Source organism: Manacus candei, unplaced genomic scaffold (assembly GCF_025592945.1).
Source record: "Manacus candei isolate 608988 ecotype Guabito, Panama unplaced genomic scaffold, ASM2559294v1 h1tg000051l, whole genome shotgun sequence".
In the NCBI taxonomy this organism is placed as follows: domain Eukaryota; kingdom Metazoa; phylum Chordata; class Aves; order Passeriformes; family Pipridae; genus Manacus; species Manacus candei.
The window spans coordinates 584626-610604 of NW_026138099.1; the positions used below are offsets into that span (position 1 = coordinate 584626).

At 38.9% G+C, this 25979-nt stretch overlaps 1 protein-coding gene across 6 annotated transcripts in view; it reads right to left on the reverse strand.

Annotated features, from left to right (window-relative positions):
• Nucleotides 1-25979, reverse strand: part of NTRK2 (neurotrophic receptor tyrosine kinase 2) — a 204588-nt gene that overhangs the window by 58821 nt on the left and 119788 nt on the right. The window contains exon 14 of one of the 6 annotated variants that reach the window (XM_051801382.1): nt 11155-11700. The exons of the other annotated variants lie outside the window; for them this stretch is intronic. Within the exon in view, the coding sequence (XP_051657342.1) occupies nt 11690-11700 (11 nt within the window). The 3' untranslated portion in view covers nt 11155-11689. Of the gene's footprint in view, nt 1-11154; nt 11701-25979 lie in introns of those variants that run through there. 6 annotated transcript variants of the gene reach the window in all.

The window sequence follows — 25979 nt, forward strand, 5'->3', positions numbered from 1 at the left end:
CAAGTGTTGGCCCTAGCAGTACAAAGGGGGGTTTTGTAAAGCTCCTGAAGGACAATAGAGTAAAAATAAATAAAAAACATATCAAATACTTCTCTGCAGTACACTTACAGCTGCTGTTAAATACTTTTATATAAGCCAAGCATTTGACTGAACAATCCCCTCTGTAAACCAAACTGTCAAAACTGAGACACAGAAAGGTGCAGAAGAGGTCTGCCCAGAATGCATTTTAACTTGTTACACTCTATCCACCCCTGTAACCTTTTTGAGCTGCATTGTGTAATTAAACAAATAAAAAATGACAGTAAATATGACTAAATGGGCAGAGATTAAATGTAAGAACTATGTAAGTAAATCAAACACATAAGATGTGATGGTTATATGAGCTAAGGAAAAGATCCATTTAGCAAACTCAGGGCCCCAGCCATAATGAAACCATCTTCAGTAGGAGGATATTGCAGCAGCAGATGCACTGGAAAATTCAGGTCAAAATCTGATTTCAGTTAGTGTCAGGATAAAGCAAATTCTCTCTGCTGACATTCAAGAGATTATCCTGGATTTACACTGAAGAAACAAAGCAGAATTTGGCCAAAGAGGTGGAATAAACAAAGAAGTCATCTCACGACATTGTCTCATAGGCAAACACAGACAAACATTCAAATGGTAGCTATATATTTTCCTCCTTTTGATTCTAAATGGAAATTGCACTTGACCTGCTATTCGTACTTTTAAGAGTATATCATCTCTGGTTTAAAATCTTGACTGATTACTGCAAAAAATGTGTTCCATTAAGCTAAAAGCTGACTTGAAACACTTCAGAGAGAAATGAAATATAGAATATGAAGCAAGACAACAAATTAAAGAAGGGTAAATGTTGAAAAGAGGCTGTGGTGTTAAATAATAACCACACAGCTGTACGTTTAGAAGCAGGCAGCTCCCATGGATGACTGCAGGGAATCAGAAGGCAATAAGGAGCATACTGCAGAAAAAGTCTCTCTTGTCATTTCAAGGTCACAGAGACATCCCACCAAGAGAGTTGGACTTCTAGGTATTTCACTCACTAGGAAACATCATGTCACACTGGAAATGATGCATCAGCCTTATCCTGCAAAACGTATCTGCAGGCACAAGACTGCACTCCCCAGGTAACCTACCTTTGATGATGAGGCTGAACAGAGAGGGTCACACCACTTTCTGGAATGGGTCCCAGCAGAATAGGCAACTCAGGATCACCTCACCACATTGAAATCACTGAGTTGGACTGACTGAATCCAGCCATGGACAGTAGGATACTTAGCATGTAAATTATTAAAAACTTTCTGCCCATAATTAAAAAATTCAACGTGACAGAGTAAAAATGTTTCCCCTTGGTCACAAACAATAGGTCTTAACATTTTACCCTCATATGTGACCATTACACTACCTAAGCTGACCTTCTACACTGCACAGAGCATAGTACTGAGCTAAATGACTTGTGCTTAGCAGAAGACTGCCTCCAGAAAGTGACTGCACCAGTCTTGATTTGAAAGTCTGAACTATCCACTTGTTTTAATGTGTAATCATTTTCATTGCTAATAAAAATGCATGCCTTTTTCTTTGTCTCTTAATCATTAACTTGTCTGGCTTGCACCTCCCTTGGGCTCCAGGAGACTTTCTCTGATAGTTTAGCAGCCTTTTAAGATCTGGTATTAAACACACATAATCAACACTCTTCTTATTCTTCTTGGAGAGGCAAAGAGACAGAAGTCCCTCCTCCCAGGAAAACATCCTCTCCAGTTGTTTTCATGACTTTTCTCTGGAATATTTTCAACAACCTTTTAAAATAAGTTGTCTCCAGTTGTTTTTCCTAACTGGAAGGAAGCTCCCTGTATCTCTGCACATCCATATATTATGCCAGTCCTTTTAAGGCTGGGTTTCCTAAAGAGCATAAAAATTACACAGTTATGTGGTATACATGACAGTGTCTCATCTAGAACACCTCACCCAATTACAACACCATAAGTTCTGTAAGTCTCAAATGTGTTCCCACATGCCTCATGAGAACAGCAGAGAAGATTTAGGGGGAGGTTGAAACACAGTCTCACTGCTTGATGGACACTAAGAGCCACAGCAGACAGGCTCCACCATCACCACTCATTGAACTACCAACACTAGAAAATCCTGTTGTGTTGCATGCCTACTTAAATCATCTCCTGAGTCTGTTTTTGAGAATTCTGTCCAAAATTTTGCTAGCAGTATACACGTAGAACAGTCCTGATGAAATTTGTTGTGCCAGGACTCTGAGAAGGGAATGAAGACCTTCAAGATGCCAAGCAAACAGGCAGGCTAATATTATAAACATACTCACAGCTGCATAAGAAAAAAGCAGTCATAGAAAAGACTCAGCTTGTGATGTGACATGAGGTGCCATAGAAAGATATTTTGCAGGTTTCTTAATTTCTTTTCCCACTATTTCTATTGCAATTGTGAAGACTCAAATATTTCTAAGATCTTGCTAGAAAAAACAGGTGTAAATGGCCAAGTGATTGTTTAGATAGTATTCCAAATTTGTACAGCATTTCTCATCCACATAAAAGGGGGGATGGAATTACTGATGGAATCCCATAGCAGAAGAATACAAAATCACTGTGAAGGGCAGAGAGCAAGTCTAGACTGATGGCCATCTGGTTATGCACTAGCAGCACCTCTACAGTTTCTACAAGCTATTGCCAGAATAGAAATTTTGGCATGTTGAAGTATCTACTCTCTAACATGGCAATAAAAGCCAATAACAACGCCTTTTTTTTTTGGTAACCTTTTATAACCTTTTAACTTGTCAGCCTTGCCTGGGTCCAGAAGTAGGCCAGCTCAGTTGCATATTTCTGATTATTTGAAGTATTTATCACATACAACATTACTTATTATTATATATATATTTTTGTGTAGTGCTACTGTTGTTTAATTTTTACCATATAGCAGCAACAAATGCTCATACAAGACTGGTGCCCAGATGTTGTAGGCACAAACAAATAAACAGCATGTTTACACGTGCTTCCCAGGTACTCTACTCTAAATGAAAGGTCCTGGTACAGGCTATAGAAAACTGAATATGGAGGATCCAGAATGAGGTCAGAAAGGCATTTGGGCCTTGCCACATTACCTGTGCAAATACAGCTTCTGAAGCATTTTGACTTTTTGCTTCTTTGAAAAAAAAACCAGTTTAATTCAGCAGTTGTAAAACAGTTATCCTTGAGCAGCCATCAGTGATTTGTCAGGTTTTTCATAGGCATCAGAGTCTAAGTGGACCTTAAGGAGATATTTAATGGTCAAATTAAATAGGAAGTGATCTTCCAGGAAGAACTGAAGGCATTTATGCAAGGCAAACCACTGATTATCACAGGAATGGCATAATTCCCAGGCACTTACTTGCCTGGAGATACATCTGATGAAAAATCAAATAAATCTGTGATTGCTGCAGCTTAACCTTTCAGTTGCTTCTTCTACAACTTAAATCCTCACAGGATCTATACTTTAAACCCCAGAATTTCTATCTTTCTGGGTTAGAATTAGGCTTCCTTATGTAACACAGTGCTGCAGGTCCTTGAAAGATGCCCATCCCTCTCCCAACTGCCCACAGCAGCAGGAGCACCATAGCTCTTACCCGTTGTAAACTCATTTTGCTATAGCTTGCATGGCGCTTCTCACTTGGCTGAAACTCAAGTGTTTGCTATCTTTTGGGGTTAATAATTGATTTCTGGTGAGGTCTTTGATTTTACTCTTTTTTTACTGTAATTGATTTGGTTTATTTGGCCAACATTCTCTCAGCTTGACATAAGGCCATACTTGGTTAGACCCTTACACACAAATAAACATTACTTAAGAATAAATTACAATAACAATGCTACCATTGTTTTAAATGCATGAGCCTTATGAGCTAAATTCACCCTTCGGGAAAAAAAATAGTAATTAATTGACAGTTTACCCATACATAAGTTTGCCCTTGCATACTAAAACTAAGATACACAAGGCCTTCAAGCCTTAGCAACCTAAAAATGATCTTTTACATGTTAAAACAACTGGAATATATCAGAATAGCTGAAAGCTAGATTTGGCCCTCTATTTTCAGAATATGTAGCAGGTATTAATCACCCTGCATTTCCCTTTCTATGCTGCTTCCAGCCTCCTAAAAGCTTTTCAGCATAGTATATTAAATCTGCTTTAAGCAGAAAACTGTATTTGAATTTTGGCAAAACACTGCCTTTGCAGATATGTATGCACTTAATTTGTAAATGCCAATCTCAGTGCACTTCTTCCAAACGATTAATGATTGTACAACTTAAAGGCTATTGTATAAAACCTCTGCTGGTATTATTTTACAGTGGCAAATCTGGTCCATCTTCCATGGAGACTATGATCTCACCATCAACACCCTTCTCTTAATTCAGATGATGAACTGCATGATACTAACCTTTAGAGATCTTTGCTATAGAAACAGAAGTACTTGGCAAAGGATGGGGGAGTACCATGTAGCATGTCTCATATAATAGACATTTGCAGAGGGGGAAGGGCTAATAAAAATACTGTCTTCAAAATATTAACTCTTTTCTATCTCTGTTTTCAGAAAAACACACAGCCCAGTACAAGCATCCCAGGACACCAGTCTGAGAAGTAGGACCTAAAAGAAACTTACATTCAGAGACTGAGTCATATTCAAGCCTGGTGGAAGTGAGTATAAAGGTGAAATTCAAAGGAGATTGCTCTGGTTTTGATGTACTTTTCTCTGCTTTGCTTTTTGTCTTCTTATTTTAAAAGGAAAAGGAAATAATGTTGTACCTCAACATGAGGAAGCTTTTTACTGGTGGCCTTTCAAAAAGAAATATGAAAAGTAAATGGAACTTTCAAGCCTGTGAAGGAATAAACCGTACTCTTGGCTCACAGTCTCAAATTCTATCCCCTTATATAAAACTTAAGCACATATCCAGTCTTTACCTTTTGATGAACTATTTTAGTGAAAGATAGCATAGCATCTGATCAGCCATGCTAGATGGCTAGGTCTGCTCTGTTGCAGCTAATTATGCATAGAAAGAAAAGGGAACATTAGAGAAAACATCACAGGAACATGACAGAACTCAGTCTTTTATAGATCACTTCTGAGCATATTATTTACCCTTTTCCTAATATTTTTTTCCTTCTACATTTCTATCAGGCTGCAGTACACTGTGTGGCTTTCTGTGAGGAAAGCTGAATCTTATGCATTTTTTACCTTATAGTTTCCTTTCTTTGGGCCAACTGAGGTAAACTCCTAAGCAGAAGGTTAAGTCTCTGCCCGCTTCCTTAACTGCATACAGTTAAGGCTTTGCTGCTACATGGTTATTTGCTCCTTTCCTGAGTTTTGCCATAAGTGGACTATAAACACAGAGAAAAGTTTGGGGTTTGTCTGTCTCTGAGGAGTACCCAAAAATGACACAAAAAGGCATTGGACATTGCGAACAAACAAAATATGAAACTTTCCTCACTCTTTGATTGGATTCCCACATTATTCACTGAAAAACAAAATCACCAGACAAAAGAGAAAACAAGTCTCAAGTCTTCCTATGCACTGACAAGGAAAGAACCTCAGTTTGCCCTCTGTCTTCTGGGAACACAGAAGGGGTTAGCACTAACAATTATACTGTCCCACAGCCCCATGTGACAGGAGAGATGACCAAAACATTATAAAAGATGAACGAACCTGAAAAAGCGGTTACTCCCTTTTACAGACTTGCTCTCCTTCAGCATTTCAGCCTTCTTCCATGGTGAGGCACTTGTTCTGCTTTTGTTCCACTGACAGGCCGGCACACCTTTCTGCTAGGGCATGCCATATACAGAGCCCTATGTCCCTATTGGGCATTTCCCCCTTGGCCTCTGCTACTGTTTCAGAATTCCAATGTTATGATGTAATTGGCAGTATATGAGTGCAAGGCATACCCAGAAAATTCATCTTTATCCCTGGGTGACAGATACCTCTACGTCAGCCACAACGCAGTCAAAAGATTATTATATTGTACTAGCTTCAAACAGAAGACCTGCAAGTTCTTACTTATAGGTCAACCAAATGAAGTCATGAAGGGTTTGCAAGACTGAACATGGTGAGGCTTTTTTAGGATCCTCAAAAATTGCAAAGTAAAGATGGCTTTTGTTTTGTCTTGTTGCAAATGCACTGGGAAAAAAAAATCTTTCTCTGTTTCCACATTAACATAACACGTGCTTAACTTTTCAAGCTTGAAAAAATCTGCTTACTACAGACCACACATTACCTCCTCTGGTATCCTGGTTCTTCTGTCCTCCAAAGTACTAATACCATAAAGTGTATGTTTATACAACACAAATTATTCCATGTGTAAAGGTCATGAGGTTTTTACAGCCTGGGTGACTTCTCATCATTTTTCAAGGTCTGACAACCCCCCCAAATCCCAGGGAAGGATGCAAATGAGACTGTGCCATGCTCCTTGCATTGAGATTTGCTTATGCAAACAATGGTGCTCCTACTTGGAACTGCTCTCTAAATTACACTAAACTACAGCCCAGTCAGATTTGAGAACACTTTAAATGCTTTTTAAATAGCAGCAAGATGAGTGCCTATTCTAATTGTCCTGATAGAAAACCCAGGCTCATAATATATAGAGAAAAGAAAACCTGTGACTTGTCAATGGGAACAGGAGGACTTTACAGGTAATTTCTCTTGCAAAAGAAAGTAATGTATTTTCTCTTCTCCTCTCTTGGATTTGCATGTTATTTTCACATAACAGGAAAGCTAACACATCTAGCAAAGAATATAAGAAATCTCCTTCCACTCACTTGAGCTCTGGATTGTGTTATCTGTCACTGAAATTATGTTTCTCTACATTTCAGACAAATGAAGAGGAATACATCTTCTTTGCTAAAACAAGTTTGGTGAGGGAGCAGAGGTCTCCACTATGTATAGCCCCTTGCAACTGGTCTACACGACACGCAGCCCAGGGCCCCTTGGCCTTTAGCAGACCAGAGCCAATGCCATGCCCTGTATGTTTCCATGGCCATGGGCAGTGAGGCATCAGTCACAGACGTAGCCGGTCTGTCAAATGGAGGTACATTTAAAGTAGCATCAGAGAGTGCCTTGGTTCCACCATGGACAACAAACCCATACATCTGTTTCTGGGCAAAGCTTCCTTCAGATATTGTTTAAATAAAGGCTTATTTGTAAACTCCCAGTAAATCCCCTCCCACATATCAATAAAACTTTATTTTAGAGAAAAAGAATGAACACAGATACATTAATCAAAAGTTAACTACACAGTATGTCGGCATCTAACGAAAAAGAAAGACCTGTACTCCTTTAGGATAACAGCTTCCCACATAGTCCAGTGCGATAACTGTCAAACCCCCTGTACCAACAGTGACAAAACAACAACAAATGGTATCTTTTAAAGCTGTGACCCATGACGAAGTTCAGGACAAGTTCAGTCTCTGCCAATATGTTTTCACTACCTAAAAGCATCTTGGTTTTGACTTGATAATTACAGTCTGCTGAGCCAAGCAGCTGTCACTAAGGAACAGGAGCTGCCCAAATGAAGCAAAATGCATAGAAGTTTACTGCTGATTTATCACACAATAATGAACCCAGTTACAGCCTTTTGAGGCATGGAACTGAAAAACAAAAAGAGAGAGGGGAAAAAAAAAAGAGGAAAGAGAGGAAGAAAGAGCTTTGAACATTTTGTTCCAGTCAGTTTCCAAGAACGAAGAAAACACCAGGCATGATTCAATCAAAGGATGCCCTCCCACAGTCCCGCTGTTGCTGGAGAAGTGGCCACTGGGCAGATAACTGAGACACGTATTTCTCAAAGCACACAGACCCAGTCTTTGCTGAGACATAAACTCTTGCTGATGGCAGCACATATACATACCAGGGTAAACAAGAACGGCAGAAATGGCTGAATGAACTTTATTCAGAATCTGACATACGATGTCAGTATAATGAATGTCACCTAAAGAAGAGTATTACACTCACAAGCAGACTGAGTTGTCAGCTCTGACCAATTATTACCAGTTAATTTTATGTTGATAGCTAGTACATATATATGATATTCTGTAAAAGCTTAATAGCTGTCACTATAAAACATAGTTCTCTTTCTCCCCTGTGCTCCTCATATTTGGGAAGTACTTTCAGTTGAATCCTCTTCAGTACTTGTTGCAGACTGAAATTAATGCAAATGTAATTCTGGCAATCTCTGCAAGACACCAAAAATGCATGAAGCAGAAAAGTTCTTTTCTCACCTACCATCTCTATGACTATTGCTCTTAAAAACCAGAACTGTTTTGTTCCAACTACTGTACACCATGATATTTACAGCAACTGTAGTATCCACAGAACTAAGATAGACAAAATGTAGGGTTTTTCTCCCCTTTCTTCTGAAGTTCAAGTTCCCTCCCAGAGCAATAAATACCATGCCTACATAGTCATGTACTTGGGAAACATTTTGAGCAGCAGTAACCAACACAAACAGCTGCTACATTTGTTGAACTGAATGGCAGACTTCCTGGTGTGCTTATCAGTAACGGAAATATTAAAAATTGCCATAATTTTTATTGTTACTAATGGAACAGCTAGATTTTTGCCTCAAGTTGCTGGAACTGACAGTTGCAGCTAAGGAAGTGGGTGTTGTACTTTGGTAAGCACCCAGTCTGCACTTAGCTAAAACACAGAGATACATAAAGCATTATTATTAACCCTACAGACAAGACGTCACCATGGTACATTAACAGATCACTTTACAAGCAGTGTTTATTAATTACTGCCCCCTGCAAGACCACCACCAGCAGGAGAGCAAGCACAGACCTGCTTTTAGGAGAGACCTGTCTGAAGTCTGTTGCGAAACTGGAGGATAATTTGCCTTTTGATAGTCCAACATCCACAAAATGGCCCTCAAGCAGTTTCCTGGACTCTATTTCTAGCCTGTTCTTCTGGTCAGAATTTTAAATAGAAGACGAAGGGTCAGAAAGTAACAATTGTTTATAAACAATGTCAGTACTTGTTGGGTAGTCTTTCTTGTGTTTTCCCACGTAAAACTGTCAACTAACTTATAGGTTAGTGTGTTGTTTTCACCATTGCTTGTCACATTTATTCTTCCCTTGTAACATTTTCTTCAGTAAGAGAACTGTAATTCAGCCACATGTTCCAAGAATATAACAGGTTCTAACTGCAAAAATAACCACTACTGATACTTGCATTTTTCCTTACAGAAAAACTACATAGAGGCAACATAGTTTGCTTCTGAAACCTAGACACGCACACATAGATGAAAAGGTATTTGCCATCAGCGCTTTGGCAAACAATTCTTATGAGCTTCTGGCAAGTGAATCCCTTTCTGATTGTTTCCCCTACCTAGAAAATAAGGCTAGAAATGCATATCTAGATGTTCCATAATAGTGGTGGTGATTTTTTTAAATATTAATTACTTTCTATTTGAACAGTGTCACAAAGCTACAAAGTGCAGAGTGACGTATTCGCCAAGGTTCTTATTTGGTATATTTTGAAAACAATGGCACAAACTCCTTGCTGCCATCACTTTCTTAATTTCAAATGCTCAAGTGGAAACTCCTCAGATACGGATTTGGCTTCAATAAATATTTCCTTGTAATTTTACAGATTCTGGTCTCCTTAAAGTGTATTATACACACTCAAAAAAGAACATAGTGTTGTCTTGTATGTCATGAAAGTAATCCTCACTCACAAAATGTGAGCTGGGAAAGTGAGTGGAATTCTTCTAGATTAACAGTCACAAAGAGAAGCTGATAAGAAAACAGTTAAGAAACCCACAGCATGCCCTAATTTAAAACACAGACATACACAGAAAAAAGACTTGCCATGAACAAAAGAAAACATGAGGTCTGCTGCTAGCTAAGTGCCCTTATTCTTTGGTTATTCCAGTCTGTATGTTGCTAGTTTACAGTATTTTATGTACTATCCTGCACAAAAATAAACAGGTCCTCAGGGATTAACATACCACAACGAACACTTCAAAACTACTTGCAGTAGCTCCCTTTCCACACCTTCATAGATGTAAACAAAAAAAGATTTCTGAACAGGAGCTACTGGAATCACTTGCCTTCATATTGTGGTAAGTAGGCATTCGAAATGCCAGTTGATGTGGAAACTAAAGAAAACGGAAAATTGCATCCTAATGAGGGCTATTCTAGCTAAGCACCTGAGAAACATCATCAGGAAAAATTTCTTCTTGATACTATTTTAAAAAGTTTTTTGCCCATAATTAACCAAGTTGAAAGCTAGGACAGTAGCTAGGAGCAAGTGGTTTGAAAACCTGCATTATCCCTGCTAATGTACAAAAAGTACTGTGCTTTCGCATGTAGACCTTGCTGGAAGCCCTAGTTAAAGACAGTCACAGTTAGCTATGACAACTCCTGCTCCAGAACAGTGCTTTTAGTTCAAGTCCAGCTCTGCAGGATTCTGATATAACTTTCCCAAAGCAGTGACAGACTTGTCACTGACACTGAGGAGAACCTGAAACAAGAAGTCTCACAGAAAAAAGGGACATCTTGCCTCAGAAATACCTCAGATATTGGACAGGTTGTGAGTTTGAACAAAAAGACAGTACATACACAGAAAAAGTGCTTGCTACATGCTGCAATTCTCCACCTAGTAACTCATATCTGCAGATATATATATATGCAGAGAGGATGATCCACATTGTGGAGCTTACTGAGAAGGAACACAGTGAAGAAATAAAATATGGGCAGGGTACAGCATGAACTCTGAAAAAAAAAAAAAAAGGAAAAGGAAGATGACTAAACTGCTCCAGTTGAAAAGAAGAGGAATCTCCAGACCTCAGTTGATTAGTACTGCTAATCAGATTTCCCCATTTTCTCACTTAAACATTTTAGATCCTGTTAATTTAGATTTCTTCATTCTGAATAGCCTTTTACAGTTGATCAAGAACAAGACAAACATCTGCCCCACAAAGACTTCACTTAAAGATTTTATGCAACATTTTAAATAAATACTGTGCCTAATATAGCAAGACTTTGTCCATATCCAAACCAATGACGCAAGCCACTTGTCTCTGCATAGTGATTTTCTTTCTGTTAGAGTAGACAATCACATTTGGGATATATTTAGAAAAAAAGACAGAAACTTTTGCTAGCTTCTATATCACTACTTCTTAGTGACTCAACTTTATTTTAATGCCACATATTGCACAGCTGTCAGCCTGTTGCAAATATTTCTGCATCCTATTTAGTTAGTTAACCTACAATTTCAGAAGCTTGTGATCTCTTATGGAAGTTCACAGATGTAGTCCCCTCACCCTCCCCAGCTATAGCATGACAATGCATGCCAGAACATAGGCTCTGGCAGACTTTGGAGACGGATGTGGAAAGGTTACACAATTTTGCAATAAATTCATTATGATCAACCAGCAGCAGTTAAAGCAATCACTCTCCTGGCCAAAGAAATAAGTGAGGAAAAGAAAAAACAAAAAACCCAAGTCTTCACTTTTCTGATGTCCTGTTGCATCAAAGCACAGGTTGCAACAAGCTGAGAAAGTATAATGTGCTTCAACGTCTTTTTCAGTTGCTATGGTACAGTTTCTTATGGAAAATTCCTTGTTCTGCGTGATGTTTTTCCTGCCTCATTTGGGATGGCAGAACCGTTCCTTGTGTCACCTGAGAAACCGGGCTGTCAGTTTCCACCTATTGGTGAGAAAGAAACTCATCAGCAGCAGAACTCAATGGAAAATTCCTTGGTTAGAAGTTTCTGCGCTGGAGGCCAATATGACATGGGGGAGCAAGGATGGATGGATGGGCCAGGGGATGAGGGTACCACACAGGATATCTGGCTTCCACCTCAGGGTCAGCCACAGATTTCCTGTGTGATCTGGGACAAGGGATTTAATTCCCAAGACTCCCTGCTCATACAGGCAGGACAACCAAGCATCCTTCCCCCATTCTTCACCCCATGTGTGAAGCCCCAGGTCTGTAACCTGTCCACAGGACAACCAAGTAGCTCCAGGTTACAGGAGTGGGGCCATAGTCCAAAAGCTCTTCAGGCAGGGGTTACTTGCAGATGCGCAGTTCCCCAATGCTTTGTACAAAGAGGTCTTGTTTGGATCTCAGGGTTCTAAAGTAATGGACAAAAGTAAAGATAAACAATTTCATTGTCTTCTGTTGTTAAGTAAAAATAGCAATACAGGCAAGGAGGAAAAACTCCAACTTTACTTTACTCCAACTTACTCCAACTTTTCCAAGCAGGAAAAAATGTTTAGCTTTTGGAAGAGATCTGCAATCTATTTTCTGCATAGATAATACTGAAAACTGCCAGAAACATGGTATAAAAATGGTACTATAGCATCACACTAGTGACACAGAGCAATCAGGGATAAGGGGAATTTCTTTAATGGATTAGTTGGAAATAATCCGATTTTAATGTGACATTTTTTCCTGCTGCCATGTTTGCCCTTCCAATCAAAAAATAATTAGATTCTACCACTTTTGATTCATGACAAAAACAAAGCATGGTTAAAAAGAAAAACTAAAAAAAGGTGTTAACATTTTGTATGCAGGTGGATACCTATGGTACTTCAGAATGCCGAAATTCCCATGGCCTCCCTGTGGTGGTGAGAAGAGCTTTTGACCTCTCTGAGGAAATGGGTTTTGAAAATAATAAATGTATAAGTGCTGGAAAAGAGACTCCTTTAGTAATGTCTGTCATGAGAATGAAGAGCATTCAAAATGTGACAATGCATTTTCATTCCACAGGACAAATTTTCTGGTGGTGCCAAAATTTAAAGCTCCATTGACTTCAGTGGAGTTTCACCCTTTAATCCAAGAAAGTTTGGACTTTTTGGATATCACTTGCAGTAACATACAGTCCCTTTTGTCTTTTAGAGTCCTTTCCCTTACCAGTTAAGTTCAACAAGAAAATTAATGGAAATAGGTACAGGAACAAAAGAAAATATACTAATATTTAATTGAACACCAGTCAGGACATTCAAAATTCTGATTCCCACAGCACTACTTTCAGTATAAAGCCAGTCAAAAGTTTCACTGAGAAATATTAATGACATAAAATAAAGTTTCAAAGATTTGGCAGCAGAAAAATGATGATTTTAGTTATGTTTTTGGCTTCCTAAAACAAAGAATAAAATTTAACATTCCAAAGTGGAAAAATCCTTCCCCTCCCCCATAAAAACCACATAAAAAAACTCTTTCCCATAATTTTGAAATATTTTCCCTGGTGAATATTTAAAAAGAAATAATTTTAAAAACACCAAATTATTTAAATTTTACTGAAGATGCACATTTTTTTCCATTTCAACATTTCAAATTGAAACTTGAGACAAAATTTAACCAAGTGCCCTCTGCCTTCACTTACATTTTACACCTGAAAGTAATGGGAGGAAAAGTCCATTTTTGAACAAGTTTACTTCTGTGCATTTGAAATCTCACCTACTACCCTGAAACTCTGGAGGGGGAGGAGTTGTTGTACTGAAGTTGGAATAATTCAGTAAAGGCTGCATTATTCTGGCTGTACAAAGTGGTAAAGTAGGACCTTCCTCTCACACTTTGTATTATGGTGGATGAACCACCCTTTCAAGGTTGTCATCAGATGAAGAACTGGTTGCCAGTCTCATACAGAAGCCTATGAAGGATGCCTGCTTCACTGATCATTTTCCTCATTCTTATCCAGAAGCTACCAAATTTGACTCTGAGTAAACTTACCAAGTAAAAACCATGAACAAGTCAAAGGGATGCTGAGAATGGAAGTCAAAACTCAGTTTAAGCACAGCAAAGTTTTAACCAAGATATAATGAAGTTATAGAAGTTCAAACCAAAATCCAAGATTTGAGTACAACTTACTTTTGACAAACTTTAGTTCCTGATCTGAATTCTGTGAGTTAAAAGCAATTGCTCTGAAAATCTCTCCCAGACTGAGCAAATAATAAATACCAAAGAAAGATTCCGCAATTTAATTGCTATGCTACTGCAAATACTTGTCTATGTACAAATCTTTTGGAACAGCAAAAGTTTTGCATACAGAAGTATTTGTGTGTTAGAACAATTTGGATTATGATGGGTCATCTCATCTTCAGTAAGGTTGGTGCTGTTATATTAATATTCCTGACACAAAGAAAATCTGAAGAACAGCTTCTCTGTTTTTCAGCAACTAAAGCAAATCAAGATATCTATTAAATATCCAATCCCTTTGATAATCACAAGTACTCTAATAATCTTTCTCCTTTTATCTCCAGGAGCACAAGTAGCAGCTGGTGTCTGGAGGTGGGGGTCATGGACAGATACAGAAATAAACAGTGACCCAGAAGAGAGTTTTGTTCTTCATCTGTCTTGTACTCTATTGATCTTTTCACACTCTCCAAAGATCATGGCATTTTATAGTTATGACCATAATGAAATGCTATCATGGACTTAAGATCTCTCTCCTGAACATCTAGAAAAGCAATAATCATCAGTTTTAAACATATAAAACCAAACCAACAAATGTTTAAAGCCACAGATAAAAGGCTCTGTCATGTCAACGTCTAGTTCTGTTCACTGGGGCTAGAGAGGAGTGTGGGTAAAATTTCCTTCCCAACCCAATCATCCTGGCTGTCAGGATGAAATGTACAAAAAAGAGAAAACTTGATGAACATATCAGACTAGTGAAAGGCAACTAAAAAAACCCTTAACCAAACACTGCTGCTTTTAACAAGTCAGGTAATGTATTAAATGCAAAGCCTATTTGCCTAAACCCTTTTGCTCTCTGAATCCTAATCCTGAAATCAGCAAGGACAAAACCTCGGCAGTGACCTCAATCACTTGAACTCCGAGCAGTAGAGCTGCAAAATACGGCTTAATCAGAGTAAACTGTGAACAGGCCTACCCTTTTGTCTGTCTTATCTTTTATTTCCTTTTTCCTCCTCCACCCTCTCCTTCCTTCTCTTTGTTTGGGAGAAGGAGATTTATACACATCACAGTCTCACAGGGTGCCACTTCTTACTGGAGGTCTCTCTGGTTATTGCTCGAGTACACGCAAGATGCAGGCTTTTGTATTTTCCTACTAGTTTCCCAATTGTCTGAGCATGATTTAGCAGTTTTATCTTTGTGATGTTGGTTCAGTTTTGTCCTTTCTAATGAGTTTTATCAGTAATGGTGTCTCACAGTTTATATTCTTGATGCCAGTGTCACCCTTAACATGCTTGCTGGCATAAACAGCACCTAAAGATAAGAATTTTTTCTCCATGTTTGCAACATGGGAGGTATTCTCTGTAGCAAAGCCTGAGGACATACATCAAATTCTGCCCATACAGAGCAGCTGCCTGTTAAAGGTAACAAGCAAAATGTTAAAGAGTTTGCATTGCCTTTTCTTTGTTCCATAATCTTGCTATAAGAGAGTATCACATCAAGATATACTTTGTATTTTTTGCATTCATGTACAGGGTGCATTTCCTAAGTCTTTACATTATTTTTCCCAGATGTTTTGCTCCATCACTTTTCATTGGGCTGAAGAGGAAGGGAGAAGAAACTTTTGTCTCCTATGAATCAAACTATCACCTTCTGGAGATCAGACTGAGTACTAGCTGCTCAAAAGTGTGATTTTATTTACAGTAATCCTACAGCTTGCACAACTTAACCACACATACCAAGAAACTCAGTAATTCAAGTGTATCAGAATGCAGAAATGCTTAGCTTGCACAGTATTAAATGGTTCATTAGTTTACTTAAAAGCAATAACCCAAAAGCTAATTCCAAATACAAAGAAAACAGTACTTGCTGGGTTTGGCTCAAATATGTTCAAATAGGCTTTGACCTATGGCCTTCTTAGCCTGATTAGCCAGAGACTTAACATGCCATGCAAAACTCCCCAAGTTCTGCTCAGCACTGACACAGCCTCTCAGAATTTCAAGCAGAAAGCAGCACAGGGAACAAAGGGCAGCTTATGACCATGGAGGGTTTATATCCTAGCTTGTAAACTAGTATTTCCTTTTCTTATTATAAGAGTGTGAAGATCTAGGAAAGATTTAAACTCAAGACCGCATTTCCATTTAAATAATTGCCCTTCTTTCTTAAAAATGAAAACTCATCTTTGAGAAGCTTTAGCTAATGAACAGTGTGCATTTTAACATGTATGCTTGTATATAGTAGACCCAGTTATGCCACAGAAAGCATAACAAAATGTTTCTTAAAGGCTTTTGCAGACATTTAGATGGGACAACTGGTCTGATGAGGCAAAGAGCTCACTGTGGGCGGGCACAGCCTTTTCTATATGATGAAGAATAAATATTACACAGTCAAGCAGAGACTTCATCCCAAGGCTAGACCAAAAAAACATTCAAATATTTCTCTGTACACTTTCTCTCCATTATGAAAAACACACTATGCTTTTCTGTGCTTCTCCAACAGAAAGTGCTCTCCAGGTTTCTGTGTACATATTCTATCAATAAACAGATGCTGCAAAGTTGAGATGGCAAAGTTGTCTTCTGCAGGACCAGTGAACACCTATGTGCTTTATTCTATCTTGAAAACACCCTATCTTACAGTCAAGAAAATTTACCAGTTCAAAATAAATCTCTTAACAGTTTAATGTTGCCACTTACCATAGTCCTGTTTCAGATGTTGAGGCCAAACTCAAAACACACAGAGATCAAGAGGTAGGAAAGACTCACTGGTTAAAATTAGAAATCTGTTCTGAACTGGTCCTCTAGAGGAAAGCTCTCACTGCAAAGAAAAGTTGAAACTACTCTTGTCTTTCTTATTTGGTCAAAGGTTGGACTAGGTGATCATGGAGGTCTTTTCCAACCTTAATGAGTCTATGATTCTATAATTTCTAAAAGATATTTTATTTTGGTACTGTGTTTATTCATCAGTGTGGTAAAATGCCAGGGTTCTCTAAAATGCTGCCATTAAGAGAGGCAAAAAATTGTAAACCTGAAGTGCAATACAACATTGTGGTAAATGTGGGAAACCATTTCCAGCAAGGAGACGTGTTACATCAGAATGCATAATGCAAAAGACTTCAATGAATTGGGAAATAGTCATCTTTCTCTTCAGAAAAAAAAAGTCTAAGACAAAAAAGAAATATGTTCTCTAAGGACTGTGTGAATTTGAGTCTTAAGTCTGTGCTCCTCTATCATATCTTCAGCACAAGAACTGTAATTTACTGTGTTGAAACCACACCTCACTGAAAACATGCACCTGATCTCTTGTCTCAGAGTTGGGCTCAAGACTGAAAGGTTGAGTTGATAATAGTTGGTGACAAGCCCCAAGGTTGAGTTAAGCACAGAGCTCCTGAGCTTCACCTCTGATGCCTGCTGGGGCTGGCTGTGGCAGCTGAAGGAGTCCAGCCCATGAATCCACCCTCCGCAGTGGTGGCTAGAGAACTGATATGACTTGAAGCCAAAGGCAGTTTTCACCTGTAGTAAGCCATGGGCTGCAGAAGCTGAAGGACGGCAAACGTGCCTCTGCTCTTCCCCTGCAACAGAGGTTGGCAGCAGTCCCTTCTCCAGGCACATTGTTTAAGCTGTGGGTGTTCAGAGTCCTCAAGGAAATACCAAAGGCTCAACCCCATGATTCCATGGGGTGCAGGACACTAATGGACCTCTGGTGATGCTAACATTGTTTCACATCACGACATGCCAGGGCAGATGAGCCTCAGCTCTCTGCTGCAATGGCTGGGGATGAGTTGTGAGCCTTTGGCCTTTGAGCTTCTGATCCCTCCTCTCCTCTGCTCTCCTGGTCCTGAGGGTTTTGGTCACAGGAGGATATAAATATGTTGCTGTTAATGTCAGGGAAGGTGCTATATAGCATTCAGGGAATATCTTCTTGTTTATTAGACAGGATTAGTATTTACAAAAGGATATCAATATGTCACTGAGCATTAACCAATCTTCATGTGTTAGAAGACCTGGAAAAAATACACACCTTAAGGCTTATCGGATACTTATTTAAAGAAAGGTTTCTAATAGCTGCTGCTATTTTAAGGTACTATCAGAGTTACTATTGTGATCCACTGTAGCAATTTGTCCACTCCCAAACTGAGGAGATCCTCTTGGAGCCTTTTCCTGCACCCAATGCAACTAACTGACTTTCAACAGCTTCCAGCAATCAGGTTTCAAAAGGCATTTAGGTAGTTAAGGTGAAGCCATCATTTACTGGAATTTCACAAAGTACTAAGCTGACTAAGATACTGAATTTTACACTTCAAAGCTGTTTAGGGCTATTTCAAAAATTAATTACTTGATTTTATTTAGCACCAGAATGCCCTTTCATGGACCTAGCTGACATCTGAAAATGGAATTTAGATTCCCCAAATGCAGAAACTACAAAAAACCCAAATTCCCCAGAGTATTAATTATACAGAGATATGCTGCAACTTAGAGAAATAGGCATGTATGCATACACCACATATTTTTACTAAATGCAAACAACACCTCCATGCAATATGTCTTCAGTTTAATTATTTAATTGCCCCCCAAAGGTACTGGGCAAGTCGCTACCAGAGGTCCTGCACAACTTTTCATCCACTGAGCTTTAACTACTTCAAACCTTGTTGCAGGGTCTTGACTTAGGTTATTTTCCCCTGCAGCAGTTTTGTACCTCTATCACGGTGAAAACCTCTCAATCTGCAAATTATTGTCTTCAATTCTTATGGGCCTTGATGGGCTAGAAATAAGACCAAACCAGTGTTCACTTCACATCAGATCTGTATGCCTCATGATTCAACCCACATTCTGACCTTTAAAGACCAATAACCCATCCTCTGCGGAATGTCCTGCTCAATCACAGGCTGAGAAATTCACACCAACTCTCACTGCCAAGTACTACTGAGCTCAAGGGCTGCCTGTCTCTCTTCCTGCCCCTCAGTCATCATCCCACAATGGAGAGGTCCCTTCCACATCCTTAACTGAGAAAGCAGATGGTAATAAAAGTTGCTCTCACTTCTGCCCAACAAACCAGAAGAAAACTAGCTTAAGAAAAAGCGACAAAGGGAGGGCTCTAAAAATGTTCATAACATACATTTCAGCTGTGGAGGTTTTATTTCTACTACTTAATGATGGAAAAGTGTTCTGGAATTGTCTATTGAGGTAATTGTAGTTTTTATACAAGTTAGAAATGCTGAGCTCAGGTATTTTATTATACAGAATATATGTCTAAACTAATTAATTAATTAATTAGTTATTAATTAATTAAACACCTTCCAGTGAGAAAAAATAAGCTTAGAACTTTTCCCCAACTGATTTTGTAAAACATGAGAAGCCTGTTAAGAGGTTAATTAACAAGCTAATGCTGAAAAAAAAATATTTGAAGAACATTACAGAGTAATATTGCCAACTGTGTTACTTTTATCTCTGACAATATTTTAAATGTCTGTTCGGTTCCACTTACTGCTGGTCTACCCTATGCTTGTAAAACACATGCAGCTAACTCTGAGACAATGAGGAGCTCCTCAGCAAAAACCTATGAAAACCAAACATACTTAGACCTTATGAACCTTGTGGCATTTCTGCTGGGAAAGGTTCCTCAAGGCAGATGATAATCAAGATGCAGAGGCCACAGAATAAAAAAGATGTCTGGGAGACCAACCAGCAAGAGCAGCTGATACGCACTTCTGGGTGGGAGCACAAGCTTTCTGCATCTCCACCCTCAAAGCCACCATCAGTGGGATGCAGTGGGGAAAGCAGCTCTCACAGAATCTGACCACCAGCATGCAAATGATGTAGTAAAGGGAGGGACAACACAGAGCAGGTGAACTCCTGCTGGGTTCTGCGGACTGCCTTGCAAGTCACCCCCATTCATATACAGAAACACAAGGGCCATGCATATATTCAGAGTGGGCCACGGAACCTTCTGCAGTTCTGATGGCTCCAGCATAACAGGCTATCCAGAGTCTCCCTGCCCTGGGCAGATCTGCAAACTTGCAAAGCCAACCACATGGTCTGCTGCAGGATAGAAACTGCTAAACCTCTCTCAAATGTCAGTCTTAAAGCGCTGACAGCATTAATTCCTCAGAGACAGCTGCTGGCAACAGTAGTGAAGATGTTAAGACTGTGCTTAAACACAGTCGAAAAACAACATGGCTCACACTGCAACTGCAATAAATACTACCCTGTCTTAACTGATGCTTACTGTGGACAACTGTATTCCTGATAATTCTCTCCCAAAATTCAGCTTTGGTTGGGTTTATGCTCAGAGTTAAGTGTATTTTTACACACTCATGTTTCTTAATAATGATGCACTAGCTTGGTGGTGAATTCAAGAAAATTAGAAGTAGGGTTTATGAAATAATTTTGGCTACAAAGTTATTTATTTATTTCTAACTTTCTCATACTTTTGTATTTATCAGACTTCAAATTTCTCATTTTATTCTTATTTAGACTACCTTGCTTCCCTGGGATCCGTGTTTCTCATTTAGCCAAAGCTTTCACTGACACAAAGAAATAAATCCAAGGTCCAATCCTGCTCCCAAGCACAGGCTTATGATAAGGAGGTTTTCAGAATGGATTACCCTTTCTGCCATTCAGCTTAATGTAAGTACTACCCATGCAGGTTTTTGTATATAAAATCAGCATCCATAGAATCTAGCATGCAGCACAGAGTCTGAAAGGCATAATTTAAACATTACAATATAAATGGTGCTATTTGTCATTTACATATTACTGATTTAGCTAGGTGTTTTGGTGCTAAGACACTGTATGTATTTCTGATACAGATGTACTATCAAATGACAAACTGAATGTAGCCACAGAGATTAAACCTAATGTAAAAGCACCATGCTTGTTTTTTTGACCTCAACTAACACACTAAATTGCAGAGAATGCTTGAGCGTATGTTTAATTTCACTTATCTTTCATAAAGTCTGCTCTTCCCCTTTAGCCCACGGTTGGGCTTGATGGAGACAGTGCTCTGCTGAGGAAGAACAGTGTTCTTATCTGAAGTTTACCTGACAAATTTAAACAAGAAGGTGTATGTTTTACCTTAATTTTGACCCTGGAAACTTCCCTGAGAGTGTATGTTTCATTTTTTCTTGCCTCGTACTCCACTGTTGAAATGTATACTTTGGATCTTCATTGCTCAGATGTCCTTATAACATCTGCTATTTACCCTGAAGTATGTTTCATGTGCTGCTATTTCCAGGTAGTAAAACACTCGTGCTTTCCACAAAGTAGAGATCAAAGTCAAAGCTGTTTTTTCTTGCAGTTGCATTTCCAGCATTTGGACTCTTGGTGCAAATAATTTACTGAATTATTTGGGTCACCAAACAACATTCTGTGTGATGAAATGCAAATATTTTGCAGAGAGCACCATGTCTTCCTCTTTTTTATTAGATGTTAATGGACTTCAAGGACAAATCAAGACAGCAACACAAGTAACATCTTGGGGAAAAATATATAAGCCTTTCTTTCAAATTCTGAATTCCTAATGAGGGAGAAACCCACACCTTTCAAGTTGAAGGCTCCTACCTTTCTTCCACCTGATTAGAAAACAAAAAAAACGCAGGTCGGATAAGTCTCAGAATGAGCAGCAGGAGTAAAAGTATCTGATTCTCATAAATTCATTTATTCCTCATTACATTTTATTAGTTGGACAAAGGAAATAAGTGACCACATTTTTGGGAAAAGTATGTAAGACTCAGTACGCTATGGTCTGGGAGAAAAGTCTTTTGCCCAGTTAACAAAAGTCAAATACAACTAATGAAAATACATCACTGATGTATATGGCTGTAATTTCTGACATGCCTACGACTTGATGAACAATTGCAAAGACACAAATTTTAAATGATGGCTGCACTCATGGATTGAAACATGCAATCAAAATACAAAAGTATTTAGTCAAGATAACAAAATATTTATCTTTATATCCTTATTCAGCCAATAAAATATCTCCAAAGTAAACCACACAGTGAGATCAGGACAATAAGTAAATATAATATGTATATCCCTCCTTGTAATCTCAACTGCATTCATGTTTGGCTTTCACTATCTAAAGTTTTTTTATTTTCAGCATCTGAAGATCTCAACATGAGTGCCCTGTTAAGCCTTGCAATCCCGACTAACAACGAATGCCAGGAACGGCAAGTTCAGCTTGGACAGGTTTTTCATCCCAGTCTGGATTTTACTAAGATTCATCAGTTTTGCCTCTCTGCATTCTGGCTGTTGAGGACATGATCTCTTTTATAGGCAAATGAGCTGCTTATAAATTTTCAGCTCTGTAAACTTTGGAAGTTAATGGAAAATCCCCAGCCTTAGGGCTTAGCTGGCTAAGAAAACACTACAGCAGCCTTTTTTTTTTTTTTTTTGTAGTCACTCAAATATAAAAGTCTTTCAAAAGAGATGAAAATGCCCATAGTTTGTCTTAGGAGATTCTCCTTCTGTGCACAGGGACCAATTCGATTAATTTTTTACCTTTTCATGTCTGTTGAAAATTACCCCTATTCCTCAAAACTGTAGGAAAGTGTAAGGTGACAGATAAAACCTGAAATAAAGTCAAATGGAGACCATCCACTGCAGGCAGTCTGCTCATTGCACATTGCTATTTTCTAAGGGACACTGTGCGTGCAGATAAGCAGCACCCATAAACAGACAAATCTGCTGCTCTGGGTCAGAGGTCTGGTAGATCCCTGAATAGCAGAGACTTCTTGGTGAATTTTCCTTTTTGATAGCAGCTTTTGTATTACTAGTCTGTCTCGTCCCTGCTCAGCAGTGGGAGCGTCTGCACTCAGTGAAGACACATATGCGCTGGGACCAGGCTCTGCTGTGGGACTGCTTGGGCAAGGATGCCTGAGAAATACGGACCAGGTGATCACAATTCCTTCTTCTGTTAAACCTACCCTGGAAATACAGACAAATACTTCTTTTTTCATATTAAATGACCCATTGCTAGTGATTGGGGAGAAGGTTGTCAACATACTCCAAAATGAAGAGAAACCAGGCTGCCTTGCAGGGTGTGAGTGGCCAGAGACATGAAAAGAACTAGGTATTGAACTACATCCAGCTGCACCCTTCCACAAACAGCCTGGAAGGAGAAATACAACTCAGTGGGTAAATGCCATTCTGCCAACCTGTAATCAGCTTCAGACTTTCCCTAATAGAGGTCAACTGGAAGTACAATAACTATTACATAAACTGCATATTCAGACTCCTATACTTGAAAGAACAGAGTCTTAAACTGTAGAAATATGGATGAAACATTAAGACTACCTCAAGAATATACCTAAATTTCCCATATGAAAGTCACAATCCACACCACATCATCTGAAATGCAATGGCTATTTATATGGCCAGTCACTGAAAACATCTTGCCACTAAACCATCTACTGACTAATCAATAAGCCTACCCAAGTACAGTATGCTCTTTTCCAACACTGAAATCAATGAAATTGATAAAATAGAGTGAGTTGCAAGTACAGATTAGCTGGGAAGTGCAAACTGATGTCAGTGCAGCTATTTATCTACCTTAGGGGGCCTGAAACCTTGAGCTCGTAAACATCTCTATTAAAAGGCAAAGATCCAGCCTTCCTTTCACTTGCACCCAAGCAATCACAGTGACTTTGTGGGGTAGGTGTTGGGGTTACTGAGGTAAGGCTCAGAGAACAATTTGATTCTCAGAATCCCAAAACCACCTGCAAGAAGTTTCTTACCCAAGTTCTGCCCTGAGAATCTCAGCCTGGGCACTCCTACTGGTGTTTTATGCCCTCTCCTCATTTTTGGCTTTTCACATTACTCAAAAAACAGCAATGTTATTTACTGACTATATTTCCACCATTAAGCATGGAAATCTAACAGTAATGGACTGATATATTCCAAGTGCCGGGCTGCAAACTAAGTGATGAAGAAAGTCCATAGTCACTCCTTGAGAAAATAGCTTTGTTTCCTCTATTCTGTAGGCTTAGTTGATAATTTTAGCAACTACAAATTCTGTGCAGAGATGTAGAAAACTAATGTTTGAAATACCATGGCATTAATGAAAGTATCAAACATCTTAGGGTCTGTGACAGCTCGTCAGATTAGTGAAGCTAACCACCTAATAAAGGTTAGAATCTACGCCCATAAAATGTTACATTGTCCAGCTGATTTCAGGGGACAAAAATCTTTGCAAGGTTTGCCATCCATGCAAGGTTTCTGGACTTGGTGGTGTCACTTCATTACAAAGTTATGGCTCAATTTTCAACAACACCAACTGGACCTTGTTTGTAATTTCCAGGCAAGAGTTTTGCAGGCTGACACTAACACAGCGCAACCTGGTTTATAATGCCTTATGTGGAAAGAGCATTTCAGCATGTCCAGGCTTCAGACTCTCACACATCTGAAATCAGAGCTGTCACTGTACTGCCAAGTACTGGCAAATGGAAATACCTTCTGATTTCATACAAAAAGGAATCAAGAAATCCAGTACACGTCTCAAATTTCTCTATGCACCTCAGACTATATCCTTTCAAGGTGAAAATATTCAAGATATTGGAGTGGCAGATAAATCCACCAGCCAGCAGCAATGAACAATACATGGCATAAAAAGGAAAAGCCACGAGTACTGGGACAGCATGTCAGACAGACAAGTGCTGAAGAAGCATCAGTGGGTTTGCTGGTGAGAAAGTGGGAAATATTATCCAATCCCAATCGGAAGATGTAGAGTAAGCTTCTACTGTTACGTTATTAATTGAAGGTACAGATGAGCCGTTGTGCTGAAACCTGAGAGAAATACAGTCCTTCTTAGTAATGACTGGAACCCGACCCCTGAAGTCCATAGGTCTTTGGTCTTCATCAAGCTGCTTTTCCCACCTTGAAGGCTGTATCTCAAGAGGAGGAAAGTGTTATAACTTTTAGCCTGATGCTGACTCTTTAGAAGCCATCACTCTTCAGGATTTAGTTATTCAGTAGTGAAAGGATCAGTTTACTGATACAGTGATAGAATTTCAAATGGAATTGATTGTGATGAACTTTTTAATTTTCTTTTAAACCTATACACTTCTAATACTTTGTGATGAAGCTTGAAACACTGCAATCAGAAATGGTTTTCTGTAGATAAGTCAAAATATGCCTTACGCAGACAATATAAAATAAAATAAACTTGCTACTCGCAGCAGATGTATTCCTTCAATTTCTGTGAAAACTGCAATAGTATCTGTGTACAGTTTCACCTAGCTTGGTGTCTCACCACCTTCCACAGACCAACATATGCTGAATACATAAGAAACCTTTTCCAGTGTGTCTATCAGTGATTGCTGTGTTTAATGCTAGTGTAAAATGGAACTTAAACCAGAAGAAATAAACATAAATGTTAACTATCTTGCTGGAGATGAGAAACCAGATGATGTCTGGAGCTGGCATTATTCTAAACAGGAAAAAGGTATGAAAGCTACTTAGCTTAGAGGTTTATAAATACCAGATATACACATTAGGAGGAAGTTGTCAGGTTAAGAAAGGACAAGCACAGTTCTATAATAATAACTGAGAAAGATGTAAAGAGTGCATATGTGAAATTATATCTGGGAAGTCCATTTTTGTCCAAGACAATTTTAATTATGCTTTTTATTGGACAGATGCTCAAAGTAGTAGAAGAAATCTGCTTTGGTTTATACACCGCCACAGTTTACCTGATTCTCTCTGCTAAAGCAAAAAGAACACAAGAAAAATCCCCAAAACGACAAAGACTGGGACCACTGTGGCAATGTGGCAGAATGCAAAGCATCAGTTCCACAAACCTCCCCGGAGCACCACAGTAAAGTCCCAAGATGTCTCCTGCAAGCATTTATAGACCAACTGAACTTCATGTACTGTGATTAATTTCCCTGACACCATGTGGGTTTCATTGCAGCATACAAAACCAAACACAGACTTAACGTATTTTTAGGATCAGAACATACTTAACACAAGTCAGCCGTGATTTAATGTGCCTGTACTTAATGTGCAATTTACTAAATGTGAGAGAATTCTGTATTTTGGTACAGTTTGTGTTTTTCCCCAGAACAGCATGTATGT